General features: G+C 45.1%; 4 protein-coding genes across 4 annotated transcripts; 2 read left to right on the forward strand and 2 right to left on the reverse strand.

The window, feature by feature from the left end:
* Positions 1-2,514: 2,514 nt before the first annotated feature.
* Positions 2,515-3,354, reverse strand: LOC147101214 (heat shock protein 30C-like). Its single transcript, XM_085966469.1, has one exon. It carries the CDS (start codon positions 3,100-3,102, stop codon positions 2,638-2,640), a length of 465 nt encoding a protein of 154 aa, XP_085822595.1. The 5' UTR covers positions 3,103-3,354; the 3' UTR covers positions 2,515-2,637.
* A 2,929-nt stretch (positions 3,355-6,283) lies between these two features.
* Positions 6,284-7,356, forward strand: LOC147101215 (heat shock protein 30C-like). Its single transcript, XM_085966468.1, has one exon. The coding sequence runs from the start codon at positions 6,475-6,477 to the stop codon at positions 7,135-7,137; it is 663 nt and encodes a 220-aa protein (XP_085822594.1). The 5' UTR covers positions 6,284-6,474; the 3' UTR covers positions 7,138-7,356.
* A 3,315-nt stretch (positions 7,357-10,671) lies between these two features.
* On the reverse strand, positions 10,672-12,017 carry LOC147101216 (heat shock protein 30C-like). The gene has a single exon (XM_085966716.1). It carries the CDS (start codon positions 11,524-11,526, stop codon positions 10,873-10,875), a length of 654 nt encoding a protein of 217 aa, XP_085822842.1. The 5' UTR covers positions 11,527-12,017; the 3' UTR covers positions 10,672-10,872.
* Positions 12,018-13,023: 1,006 nt separating this feature from the next.
* LOC147101217 (heat shock protein 30C-like) lies at positions 13,024-14,130 on the forward strand. The gene has a single exon (XM_085966470.1). It carries the CDS (start codon positions 13,156-13,158, stop codon positions 13,816-13,818), a length of 663 nt encoding a protein of 220 aa, XP_085822596.1. The 5' UTR covers positions 13,024-13,155; the 3' UTR covers positions 13,819-14,130.
* Positions 14,131-14,279: the final 149 nt, after the last annotated feature.

Genomic DNA, 14,279 nt, shown 5'->3' on the forward strand with positions numbered 1-14,279 from the left:
AGTGAACCCAGACACCAATCAGTGAGACAAGTCAGTGAACCCAAACACCAATCAGAGAGAGATGTCAGTGAACCCAAACACCAATCAGAGAGACCTGTCAGTGAACCCACGCACCAATCAGAGAAAGATGTCAGTGAACCCAAACACCAATCAGAGAGATGTCAGTGAACCCAAACACCAATCAGTGAGAGGAGTCAGTGAACCCAAACACCAATCAGAGAGACCTGTCAGTGATCCCAAGCACCAATCAGAGAGAGGTGTCAGTGAACCCAGACACCAATCAGTGAGACAAGTCAGTGAACCCAAACACCAATCAGAGAGAGATGTCAGTGAACCCAAACACCAATCAGAGAGACCTGTCAGTGAACCCACGCACCAATCAGAGAAAGATGTCAGTGAACCCAAACACCAATCAGAGAGATGTCAGTGAACCCAAACACCAATCAGTGAGAGGAGTCAGTGAACCCAAACACCAATCAGAGAGACCTGTCAGTGATCCCAAGCACCAATCAGAGAGAGGCGTCAGTGAACCCAGACACCAATCAGTGAGACAAGTCAGTGAACCCAAACACCAATCAGAGAGAGATGTCAGTGAACCCAAACACCAATCAGAGAGACCTGTCAGTGAACCCACGCACCAATCAGAGAAAGATGTCAGTGAACCCAAACACCAATCAGAGAGATGTCAGTGAACCCAAACACCAATCAGTGAGAGGAGTCAGTGAACCCAAACACCAATCAGAGAGACCTGTCAGTGATCCCAAGCACCAATCAGAGAGAGGCGTCAGTGAACCCAGACACCAATCAGTGAGACAAGTCAGTGAACCCAAACACCAATCAGAGAGAGGTGTCAGTGAACCCAAACACCAATCAGTGAGAGGTGTCAGTGAACCCAAACACCAATCAGAGAGAGATGTCAGTGAACCCAAACACCAATCAGCGAGACATGTCACAATTTCCTACCAATTGAAATGGTGGCTGTGAAAATTAGACATTTTCTCCTAGGTATTAGTTACTGTAATATGTCATGCCTGTTCTATCCTGGAGTGCTTCACTTCCTGGGTTCCACCTACGTTCTGCTCCACAGCTTGGCCTGCCCTCAGCTAGTGCTCCCTCCTCAGGCCTGAGCCCTGCCTCTACGCTGCTCCCCTACTAAGCAGGGGTTTCTGTATGACTGCATTCTCCTGTTATCTTATGCTGCAGTCCACCCTAAGTCCCTCTATGTGACAGCTCCGGTCTCACCTGATGCTTGGTGAACATTCTGACCACCTCCTTTGGTGGCCCCTTACTGAATGTATAACCACTGACTGAAAGAAACATCAGCCATCTCTGTGGAGCAAAAGCTGATACTTGAGATGTGCAAACCAAAGACAGGAACTGCGATTTTTTAATGCATCTTAATGGTCACAGGCATTTCATGTTCCCTCTTTCTTTGCTGCACACTGCAGAATCTAAAGTGAATGTGCAACCTCTAATTTGGTACTTCATGGATATAATTTTATTAGCAAATATTGTAAAATGCACATAAAGCCAGTAAGTAAATAAATAGAATACATTTTCCAGATATAGTGAATGATTTGAAGGAATCCAATTCTTATGACACACCACATAAGAAGTTGGGACTCAGAGTAAAATTATTTTGTGTTGTATTTATTCCAATATTTAGTAATATTCTGAGTGAATCAAAGCTGATTCCTTTATTGACCTATAATGGCTCCCGGTCCAGCAACAGCTCAATTTTAAAATTCGCATCCTTCTTTTCAAATTCCTCCATGGTCTTGTCCCTCTAACCTCCTCCAGCAGTACAACCCTCCGAGATCTCTGCGCTCCTCCAGTTCTAGCCTCTTGCAAATCCCCGATTTTCATCGCTCCACCATCAGCAACCGTGCCTTCAGCTGCCTGGACCCTAAGCTCTGGAATTCCCTCACTAAACTTCTCCACCTCGCTGCGCCTCTCTTCTCCTTTAAGACGCTCCTTAAAACCTAGCTCTATGACCAAGCTTTTGGTCACTTGTCCTAATATCTCCTTATGTGGCTCGGTGTCAAATTCTGTTTGATAATCGCTCCTGTGAAGCGCCCTGGGCCGTTTTATTACATTAAAGCCGCTATATGAATGCAAGTTGTTGTTGTATTTCATTTCTGCCTCTCTCTTTTCCTTTCTGTTACTTACACTGTTCTGTTTGGCCTCTTGTGCCAGGGTTTGAGAAGCAATTTACTGCAGACATAAAACTGTACATTCCAAGATATAGAACAATGAAGCATATAACTAGGAACATGCAAAGTGAATCTTTATTATTCATACATAATTAGATTTTTGTGCAACATTTACTCAGAATCAGGACTGTGGGAATAGGACACAAGTGTAGACTTAATCGGAAATAACAACAGAAAACGCTGAAAAACTCAGCAGGCCAGGCAACATCTGTGGAGAGAGAAATAGAGTCAACGTTTAGACTCTGTTTCTCTCTCCACGGATGTTGCCTGGCCTGTTGAGTTTTTCCAGCGTTTTCTGTTGTTATTTCGGATTTCCAGCATCCGCAGTATTTTGCTATCGCATCATGGACTTAATCGGTTCTAATTGTCCCGTTCCATTTCTCCTATTCCTCTCAATAACATCACTGCTGCAGTTATTCTGTCCCTACTTCGCTGTGCCAACTACTGACTGGACAGTAACTGTTGTATCAGAGGTGATGTTGATGGGGACGTTTTGTCCATTCACAGCTGGCAGTGCCAGGCGTGGGGCTTGAACCTTTAACCGACCGTCCTGTGACAAACAGCAGTTAAGAGCTTGAGCATCGACATCTTCTGGCAGCTGAAATTCTCTCCTGAACTCTTCATATTTGTAGCTGTAAGAGCCGCTCCCATCATCACTTTTCTTCTCGTGTTTTCCTGTCACCAGCACTTTTCTTCCAAGTACTTTCACCTTCAGTTCCTCCGGGGAGAACCGCTGGACATCCAGGGACAGAGAAAAGCCATCTCCATCCTTGCCCTCTGATTGGCTTTTACCTTCTTCATTGTCATCAGCTCTGTTGTCCTGATTTCTTAATTTTTTGCTCCAATAGTTTTTCTCAGAGCTGCTCCTGCTCTTCCTCGCTTCTGCCATCTCTTTCCACACGTTGTGCTCAAGCTGCTTAAAGACCGTCTGCTGAAAAGGCCTCAGTGTTTACACAGTCTGCTGGCACAGACATCAAGGGTGGGAAATGTGACCACGCAGCATTTTCTCCGCCTCTCATAACTCTTATCAGTTCTCAGAAAACCGTGGCTGCTGGAAACTCCCAATCTTCAGGCTCTGGGCGCTCAGACGCAGGCCTTATACATTCTACTCCGAGAGGTGCACAGCCTTGCAGAATTAGCTGGCGTTTAATGTGCGTGTCGCGAGAACAGTGATTTATTGTGATACCTCAGTCTTGCTTTAAACAGGAATTACTGCTGCCAGTGACAAGTTGGCACAAATCTGGAATGTGCCAACTCGGTGACACCATAAGTAGGAGGAGCTTGTCTGGAGCACTTTCTCTGATGATCCTTTTTGAATTTTACAAATGTACGAGACCCTCGCACTTCAAAAATTGTAAAAAAAAAGTTTCTGTTAAAACGGCTCAGTTTAATTCCCACTGTCTGTGACTCGCAGTGAAACCTGGTGAGTGGGCCAAACAGGAAGTGAGATCATTCATGGCTTTGTGCTGCCTTCCACACCAGGATATTTCAGGAGTTCAGTGCAGTTTGAACACTTCTCTTTTCAAACTTATTCAGTTAAAATTCAATTTATTGCTTTCGTACAGAAAATCAGCTTGGAAATTAGTGAAGACTTCCAGAAACTGACGTCAGTTAAATCATTGATTTAAAAGCTTAATTCTGTAGCCATGTTGTTTAAGACAATGGGTGTTTGTGTCATTAACATTCTTGAATGAAATGAAGGCCTTGGAAAAGGTTTTACATTGGATAAGGAAAGCTAAACGTGTTTGTATTTATTTTAAAGTTTTTAAAATAAATGAATGCATCAGAAATTCAAGTAAATCCAGGCACCCCAACAAAGCATAATGGGACTCCTAGCCAACAGAAACTAGGGTATTGGTATGTCAGTGACACTGCTGGAGTAAGTCTGCTGACTCCTGGGATAGCTCGGAAGCTATTGTCTCGGGTGGGACAGGAATTGGAGCGGCAGGAATGTTTGCAGAACTCCAGGGTTAGGAAGGAAATGTCAGCAAGCTTTTCCACTCTTGATTGCTATAGGGTGGCCCCTGATGGAAGTGTTGATGTGTGGACACTGGGCGAGGATTTGATTGGTCTTCAACATTGCACAGTCTTCCAACACTCACTGTTTAGCTCCTATGTGAATAATGGCTATTGAGCGGCATGAACTTTCTACCCTCTATGGGGAGGTAGCTGGCCTATGTTGACTGTATCTGAGACAGGGAACTCTGCACTGTAGGTAACTCCAATTCATCATCCAGCCCTTATCGAATTCAGATCTTAATCTCGTCCAATAGGATTAACTTGTCTTTTATTTGACGTTCTGTTGTTCAAACAATATTTAGTGTGAAATGTGAGGATACAAGGTTAAACATTTTTAAACTGTCTGATTTCTGCATACACAGTGGCCCAAAAATTACTGTGGCCAACAAACGGTGCCCACTGTTAGTTAGACTGGCCCTTGCCCATTTAATGTCGCCGATATTTTGCCCTGCAAGTTGCTGGAAGTGCGAGATGAAAACAACACGGCCCCCTCTACAGGGCATCTGGGATCTGAGCGAACAGGGCAGGCAATTATGTATCTCCTTAACCAATTAGATGGATGGATTCTGAAATTAACAGTGCAAAACTGACAAGTGTAATTTAGAGTGGGCGAATTCATTGTCAAGTCAGGTACAGAAAGAGAAATAAAGAGAGGGAAAATTAGATTAAGAGAGAGAGAAAAGAGAAAGAAAAAGTTTAAAAAATACACTTAAAAAAAAACTCCAACAACAATTAAAACCTGAAGGAGTGAGACTTCGCAAATGTAATAGTTCATTTTCAGTGCCAGAGACATTGACTGGCAGTAATTAACATTTATCATGTTGTTAAATGGGTATTTAGACTTGAAATGAAATGACTTAACTTGTGACAAGTTTATTTTGTATCTACTGTACAAGTACAGGACCCTCACACCGCTCAATGCATTTGAATGGGGAGATGACAATTTTGCAAAGTTAACGCCCATCTCAGACAGTAACTTTTTGATTTCCCTGATTAATCGCGCATCTGCCCTCGCCTGAAGTTCTTGTGACATTTACACATAAATAATGGTGAGCGCTATTAGCCTCGCCGTTACTTAGACAGCAATTTTTGGGCCATTATAGCACAGAACTTACTTTTTCATCCTGTATCTGCTGCTATTTCCACTAGGTGGCAGTGTTCCATAAATTAATGATTAATCAACAAATGAGCTGAGATGGTGATTTCTTTAGCTTCTAATAATGTACACTGATTCTGCACAACATAATTCTCCACATCCACCTCATCAATTGTTTTTAAATATTCAAAACACTTTGAAAGGGGAATATATTTAGTCCTCATTTATGGCTCCGGAATATAAGTGCTACAATTATCTTTGTTGCTCTTCTCCAAATCCTTTACACAGTCTCTACAGCTAAAATATATTTGAATGTCTTGTGCACAGCTGATAAACACACGTATTCTCCAACTCACTGTGAGCAACACCACGGGTGAGCTGCTCGACCTTTCATGAACAGAGTGACCACGAGTTAACACTATACTTCCTGCCTTGTACGAAACACCCTTTAAAGTTTGTAAATTATATACAAATTACAGTTCAATGACAGTGTGTACAGAGGAGGCCACTGACACGGGATAGGACACAGAGATTTGATAGAAGATTGTAGAACTGGGCAATAATGGGTCATCGCAGCAACGCGCTCCGGCGAATTACAGACACAAACCAAGGGAATTAATCGCTCTGTATGGGCTAGAATTACAAGTTTATATATTTCACATCGCACTGGCCGGAATATCACTTTCTGATCACGCTATCTTTCCTTTAAAATTACTGCACAAAAAGCAGTTCGAAAATGACAATGTCCTTAACCGCTTATATTCGAGCTTCCTTACGGTAAACACTTCTGCTTCTTCACAAACCCCATTTTACCACACAATCTTGTCGTTCTGCCAGGCTGTCGATCATTTGCCCCTCCCTCTGTGCTGTCACTGGGTGAGGACATTCCAGGAGTCTCTGGAATTGCGCCAGTGGGTGTCACTGAATCCCAGTCATTCTTGTTTAAAGCAAGGCTGAGATGAGACGTCAGTTATTTTCTGCTCACGTGTCATAAACCCAGCAATGTTCAGCTAGTTCTGGAAGTGTCTGGAGTTCTGGGAGTGGAATATATAAGGCGGGTGTTCTGAGTGTTGCAGCAGATCAGAGACTGAAGATTGGGATTCACATCAGTCGTGTTTGAGAGAAGTGATTGAAGAGGCAGAGACAATGATGAGCTGTCGGGCTTTCCACCCTTCACGTGTGTGCCAGCAGCCTGCGTACACATTGTGGCCTGTTCCACACACAGTCTTTGAGCCGCTTGAATGTAACATGTGGAAACAGGTGGAAGAAGCGAGAAAGAGCAGGAACTTCATCAATCGAGTTCTCGAGGAGCTGGCAAAAGAATTTTGGGAGGAAAGACCGAGAAATCAGGACAACGGACCTGATGATAATAAAGAAGGTAACAGCCAATCAGAGGGCAAGGATGGAGATGCATTTTCTCTGTCCCTGGATGTCCAGCGGTTCTCCCCAGAGGAACTGAAGGTGAAAGTACTTGGAAGAAAAGTGCTGGTGACAGGAAAACACGAGAAGAAAAGTGATGATGGGAGCGGCTCTTACAGCTACAAATATGAAGAGTTCAGGAGAGAATTTCAGCTGCCAGAAGATGTCGATGCTCAAGCTCTTAACTGCTGTTTGTCACAGGACGGTCGGTTAAAGGTTCAAGCCCCACGCCTGGCATTGCCAGCTGTGAATGAACGAAACATCCCCATCAACATCACCTCTGATACAACAACCTCTCCCCGGCTAAATCCAGGCAAAGAGGCCCAGGAACAGGACAGTGGAAAGGATGAGGGGAGCAAGACTCAGGCTGAAAGGAATGAGGACTGTTGATACTCATTTACTGTGAACTTTTGCCACACGTCACAGAGCAATTGTATACTGGTGGAAATTAGCTCTTAGTGAATTTGTGTGAAACTGGGACTGTGAATCATTCTTTTCATTCTGTATGTCTGAAAAATCTCTTCTGTCCTATAGTGATATATTTTCTTGAATGAGTGTTGTATTTTAATTTGTATATTGAGGGAATAAAGTACAAATCTCTGAATGGCCTCCTATGCTATATGATTCTATATCAGCCATTTATTTTATTTTTGCTGCATTTGCGAATCTCATATTAAAATATATAATTTCTTTCTAAACTGATGCCAGCTTTATTTTCTATAATTCATTTAAAAAAATTATTTCTGTTTATAAAGAAAGCAAGAATTGTCATTGAGAGAGCACCTTTCCTGCACTCAGGATATCCCAAAGTGCTTCACAGCCAATTCAATATTTGTGAAGTGCAGTCATTGGTGCAATGTAGCCAGTTGCAGCAGCACATTTTACAACGAGCAGATTCTCACAAACACAATGGCCCAGATTTTGCCACAAGTTCGGGATTTCCGCATGCGCGAAATCTGGAATTTGCGGCCTGTCAACGCACGTGTTGACAGGCCTTCCACGCGGGCCAGGAAACAGCCATCGCTGGCGCAGAGTTGAGCTATTTGCTCACCAAATGGCCAGCAATTGCACACACAAGTTTTAACAGTTGATGCAAACAGTCGCAGGGCTATCCAAGGGGATATCTAAGTTATTAATTAAACAGTTTCAGATCGTAAATTATACACATACCCTATATTGATAGAGTTTCTGCAAATATTGGCCCGGATTACAGTTTTAATGACATCTAAAATGATCAAATGACTACCCACAACCCAGAGGGTGGTTGGAATCTGGAACTCACTGCCTGAAAGGGTGGTAGAGGCAGGAACCCTCACAACATTCAAGAAGCATTTAGATGAGCACTTGAAACACCATAGCATACAAGGCTACGGAGCAAGTGCTGGAAAATGGGATTAGAATAGACAGGGCTTGATGGCCAGCGCGGACACGATGGGCCGAAGGGCCTCATTCTGTGCCGTATAACTCTATGGCCTAGAAATTCGGTTGGTAGCGCCAGCGATTAGCACCTAAAGAGCCCGAGAATTGGGGCGTTACCCAATTTTCGGGCGGGCGCAGTGAATATAGCGCCACCTCCCATATTGAGTATCCTTTTAGCGCCGGCGCTAACTCTTTGCGCGCACCCGTGGGCGCAGGCAGATCATGACATCATTTCAGTGTGCAACGCCTTTTTGGCGCCCCGGACCGGATATTCGGTGGCGCCCGCAACCTTTCCGCCTGGCGCTATTAGTGACAGTTGGATGGAGCTTTCCCAGGCCCTTCTCGGACTCAGGGGGCGCTATTTAAAGGGGACAGCACTAGTATAAAAGCTGCAGCCATTTGGGCTGGCCATTCTGATCGTTGCTGGAGAGAGTTGCTGACCTTCTGTTGGACAGTACTTTTCTCATTGAGCCTTTGGAGGCACTGGCACTGGCAGCTCGAGGGCCCGGCTCCCGAGCTGGTGATGCAGCATCTGAAAGCAGGGAGTTGGAAGAGTGGCTTTATCAAAAGGACAGCTTGGCAGCAAGGGATGCCAGATTGCGGCAAGGCTATGACATGGGTCCATAGTGAGAAAGCATGCTGGCGGGGGGAACAAGTGGAAGGAGGTAGTTGTGAAAGGTGAGAACCTTACCATCGCTGTCGACAATGGGGTCGGCAGCTGCAGTGGTTACAGGACCACTCAGACGTCCTCCAAGAATCTGGTGGACTCTCTCCTCGAGATCCGTGAGAGTGACCACTTGTGGAGGTCCTCCACCGGTGCGAAGCTGGTCTTTGCCAATTCTCGCCAGCTTGGACTGCAGGGGAAAGGAGGGGAAGTTATGTTACCTGATGCCCTGAGTGATCATCTCATGCCCCCCATGGTGGAAGAGCCCTTACATGATGCCCTGAGTGATCATCTCATGCCCCCCATGGTGCAAGAGCCCTTACATGACGCCTTGAGTCAAATGTGCATGTGTGTGTCCAGAAAGGGCCATGGGTGCTTGCTGGCAGATGGCCAATGGGGCACAGGCCACCCTGTAGCCATAAAGTCAGGTGCAAATGAAGGGATGCAGAAGTTTGCAGAAACAACACCCACCCTCACGACCCGAGTGAGGTCGTTGAATTTCTTTCTGCATTGGACAGGGCTCCTGGTCACCATGCTGCTGGAGTTGACCCTCTGGCATACATCCCTCCAAGCTCGTCAGTAGTCCTTATAATTCGGCCTCCTGCCATTGTCTGGGTAGAGAACATCTCGCCGGCGCTCCACTGCGGCCACCAATTGCTCCAGAGCCTCATTGGTGAAGCGCTCTGCTCTCTGTCTCACCTTCTCCATCTGGTCCAAGTTTTTAGCGCCAGAGAAGGGCCTGCGCCGATTCTGAGGCCTGCAAGGCGCAGAGTGTGGATGCTGAAGCTGACTGGCCCACCCCTTTAAGAGCTGGCCGGCGCCTGGAAGTCTCGTGGTCATCAGTAATTGAGAGCACCTGCGCTGCACCCATCCGCTCCGATATTGGGTTGCGCTGGAGGTTTGGCGCCTTAGGAGTCCCGTGTAACGCCTGAATTCGCGCCTCAATCACCTTTAGGGGTAATGCAACCCAATATCACGCCAGGTGGCGATAAGTTGCGTCTGGCTATAAACTTTGCGCTGCGCCAATTCTAACGCCCCAAGCGGGGCTATACCCAATTTCTAGGCCTATGACTTTATGACTAAATTTTAAGTGAGGTTGGTGGAATAAAGGTAATTACGAAAAAATTCCAATTCTGTCAATTGTAATTAGATTACATTTCGGGATTCCGTTAAAACTCATTACGGGATTCCCTTCAGAAATGATTAAAATGGAATTCTGCTTTGTGATTGGAGCACCAGGCCCACGTGATTCCAGGTACGCTTCCACACGGCCGGCATCCCTTGAGTCCGTGGGCCATTACACTGCCCTCTGCCTCGGGGCTCGAGAGCGCAGCTTTCACAGCCTCGCTGCCAGCATGTACTTTCGTTACTCTTTCACGGGTTAGAGGCTGGGGAATGGGGGCTTGGGGAGAGAGGGAGGGAGACTGGGGAATGGGGGCTCGGGGAGAGGGAGACTGGGGAATGGGGGCTCGGGGAGAGGGAGACTGGAGAATGGGGGCTCGGGGAGAGGGAGGGAGACTGGGGAATGGGGGCTCGGGGAGAGGGAGACTGGAGAATGGGGGCTTGGGGAGAGGGAGATTGGGGGTTTTTGGGGAGAGGGCTGCAGGGAATACCTCTGGGCACAGAGACGTACACAGCTATTGGTGCAGTGGGTCTGTGCAATGTTGTGATTTTTTTACTGGCCTGAGTTCAGTTTGAGGCAGAATCCTTTTTCTACTTTTAAGTTAAACCAAATTAAAATGAATGCCATTACGGAGAGTGAAAGGATATAAGTGGCTAGTTTTTGAATTGTGTCATCTCATTATCTTTTTAACAAGTTAACAAGCTAAATCATAGAAGTCACTGTTCCAAAATGTTTATTGGTTCAATACATATATCAAAATAATCCACTCTAATGCAAATAACGGCACAGTGAACAATTTCAGACACACAAGATGAAAACAAGAATTAATTTTCAGCATTATGGCTTCATATCATTGTCTTAAACTCATTTCTGCCTCTAACCTTTCTTATATCTTAATAAAGGTCATTGCAAATGTCTCTTAAATGTCCGTTTTTGCTTCTGCCTCTTTCTTGCTCCCCTCATCCTTTCCACTGTCCTGTTCCTGGGCCTCTTTGCCTGGATTTAGCCGGGGAGAGGTTGTTGTATCAGAGGTGATGTTGATGGGGACCTTTCGTTCATTCACAGCTGGCAGTGCCAGGCGTGGGGCTTGAACCTTTAACCGACCGTCCTGTGACAAACAGCAGTTAAGAGCTTGAGCATCGACATCTTCTGGCAGCTGAAATTCTCTCCTGAACTCTTCATATTTGAAGCTGTAAGAGCCGCTCCCATCATCACTTTTCTTCTCGTGTTTTCCTGTCACCAGCACTTTTCTTCCAAGTACTTTCACCTTCAGTTCCTCCGGGGAGAACTGCTGGGCATCCAGGGACAGAGAAAAGCCATCTCCATCCTCGCCTTCTGGTTGGCTTTTACCTGCTTCATTATCATCAGGTCCGTTGTTCTGATTTTTTGATCTTTGTTCCAACAATTCTTTAGCGAGCAGCTCATGCAGCCAATCCATGATCTTCCTGGCTTCCTCCACTGGTTTAGGCATGTTGTGTTCGAGCTGTTCAACGACACTGTGTGGAACAGGCCTCAGAGTGTCTGCAGGCTGCTGGCACAGACATGAAGGGTGGAAAGCCTGAAAGCTCAGCATCACGGCTGCTTTTTCTAAGTATCACTTCTCTCAAACCCGAATGATGTCAACTCCAAGTCTTCAGTCTCTGATCTGCTGCAGCACCCAGAACACACGCCTTATATATTCCACCCCCAGCAATCCAGACACTTCCAGAATGAAGATTGCTGGGTTCATGTCATGTGAGCAGCAAAGAATGACTCCACCTCAACCTTGCTTTAAACAAGAATGACTTGTCCCAATGACACAGTGACACAATTCCAGAGACTTCCAGCATGTACTGACAGAGTGACATCACAGGTGGGAGGGGCCTAGCTGGAGCTCTGCCTCAGATGAATTTGTTTTAATATAATAAGTGGAATCGAGGATCTTTATCTCCCTAAATTCTCAGTTTGTGATAACGGCTCAGTTGATTTCTCAGTTATTTTGCCTCCCAATGAAAAAGCAGAGAGTGACTTAAACAGGACGTCATTCAGGCATGGAGTTCTCCATTGCCCTTCACACCAGATCTTATCGGAAATTTGTTTTAAAATTGGGTGTTTGTGTTGTTTAAGCATTCTCGGAAACTGAGTAACAAGGGGAAGTCATGATATATTTTTACTTATTTAAGAAAAGCTACCTTCAAGAGATGAGGGGACTGGGGGCGGGGAGGAAGCATGAATAGAGATTCAAGATCAAATTTGATACCAGCCATAGCACAAAGAATTACACTGGGATAAAGGGTGGGAACAATCGGGAATTAGATCCACTAAAAGCTGCCTGAGATAAGGGACTCAGCGGGCTGGACCCTCCACTGAGTGGGGCATCCCCGAGAAAATAAGTATCTTCCTGCTCACATCTGGTGAAACATCAGCCTGTCTTGGAGTCAGTGTTCAGCTGAATTTTCTGCAAATAACAAATTATTTATCGTGATGGACTTTTAAACAGCCTCAAACTGTAATTTTTGACTACAATAAACTGTCCATAGAACATCTCCAGACTGCAGGAATGTGAAGACCATCACTCCATCATCTCGGAATACTGGACAGCAACACATTACCATAGCAACGCACCCTGGCTAATTAAACAGAAAACAAGGGAACTAATGGCCCTCTATGGGGTAGAATCTGAACGGCATTTAATTTAAATCAAACTGATCAGAATTTCACTCTTTCTGATCACTGTACTCTGTTGTTGATAAATGTGACTTTAACCTTTTGAAAATGACTGAAAATAGCAGAGCTAGTAATCCCCTGACCGACTCTTCATTATCTCACAATGTTAGTATATATTTCATTAATTTTAACACTTCTATTTCTTAGCAAACACCCCTTTACCACACAGTCGCTGCCTTCTGCCAGGCTGTCAATCATTTGCCCCTCCCCTCTCTGCTGTCACTGGGTGAGTACATTGCAGGAGTCTCTGGAATTGCGCCAGTGGGCGTCACTGAATCCCAGTCATTCTTGTTTAAAGCAAGGCTGAGATGAGACGTCAGTTATTTTCTGCCCACGTGTCATAAACCCAGCAATGTTTAGCTCATTCTGGAAGTGTCTGGAGTTCTGGGAGGGGAATATATAAGGCGGGTGTTCTGAGTGCTGCAGCAGATCAGAGACTGAAGATTGGGATTCACATCAGTCGTGTTTGAGAGAAGTGATTGAAGAGGCAGAGACAATGCTGAGCTGTCGGGCTTTCCACCCTTCACGTGTGTGCCAGCAGCCTGTGTACACATTGTGGCCTGTTCCACACACCGTCTTTGAGCCGCTTGAATGTAACATGTGGAAACAGGTGGAAGAAGCGAGAAAGAGCAGGAACTTCATCAATCGAGTTCTCGAGGAGCTGGCAAAAGAATTTTGGGAGGAAAGACCGAGAAATCAGGACAACGGACCTGATGATAATGAAGCAGTTAAAAGCCAATCAGAGGGCGAGGATGGAGATGGCTTTTCTCTGTCCCTGGATGTCCAGCGGTTCTCCCCGGAGGAACTGAAGGTGAAAGTACTTGGAAGAAAAGTGCTGGTGACAGGAAAACACGAGAAGAAAAGTGATGATGGGAGCGGCTCTTACAGCTACAAATATGAAGAGTTCAGGAGAGAATTTCAGCTGCCAGAAGATGTTGATTCTCAAGCTCTTAACTGCTGTTTGTCACAGGACGGTCGGTTAAAGGTTCAAGCCCCACGCTTGGCACTGCCAGCTGTGAATGAACGAAACGTCCCCATCAACATCACCTCTGATACAACAACCTCTCCCCGGCTAAATCCAGGCAAAGAGGCCCAGGAACAGGACAGTGGCCTGGTTGTCGAGAACAAGACTCAGGCTGAAAGGAATGAGGACTGTTGATACCCATTTACAGTGAACTTTTGCCACACGTCACAGAGCAATTGTATACTGGTGGAAATGAGCTATTAGTGAATTTGTGTGAAACTGGGACTGTGAATCATTCCTTTCATTCTGTATGTCTGAAAAATCTCTTCTGTCCTATAGTGATATATTTTCTTGAATGAGTGTTGTATTTTAATTTGTATATTGAGGGAATAAAGTACAAATCTCTGAATGGCCTCCTATGCTATATGATTCTATATCAGCCATTTATTATATTTTTGCTGTATTTGCGAATCTCATATTAAAATATATAATTTCTTTCTAAACTGATGCCAGCTTTATTTTCCATAATTCATTTAAAAAAAATTATTATTTCTGTTTATAATGAAAGCAAGAATTGTCATTGAGAGAGCACCTTTCCTGCACTCAGGATATCCCAAAGTGCTTCACAGCCAATTCAATATTTGTGAAGTGCAGTC

The sequence above is a fragment of the Somniosus microcephalus genome, chromosome 24 (genome assembly GCF_052327205.1).
Source record: "Somniosus microcephalus isolate GS21.2 chromosome 24, FLI_Smic_1.0, whole genome shotgun sequence".
Lineage (NCBI taxonomy): Eukaryota > Metazoa > Chordata > Chondrichthyes > Squaliformes > Somniosidae > Somniosus > Somniosus microcephalus.

What these genes read in the sequence shown, in the direction of transcription:
- LOC147101214 (XM_085966469.1), bottom strand. Translation starts at nt 3,102, where the DNA reads ATGGCAGAAGCGAGGAAGAGCAGGAGCAGCTCTGAGAAAAACTATTGG.
- LOC147101215 (XM_085966468.1), top strand. Translation starts at nt 6,475, where the DNA reads ATGATGAGCTGTCGGGCTTTCCACCCTTCACGTGTGTGCCAGCAGCCT.
- LOC147101216 (XM_085966716.1), bottom strand. Translation starts at nt 11,526, where the DNA reads ATGCTGAGCTTTCAGGCTTTCCACCCTTCATGTCTGTGCCAGCAGCCT.
- LOC147101217 (XM_085966470.1), top strand. Translation starts at nt 13,156, where the DNA reads ATGCTGAGCTGTCGGGCTTTCCACCCTTCACGTGTGTGCCAGCAGCCT.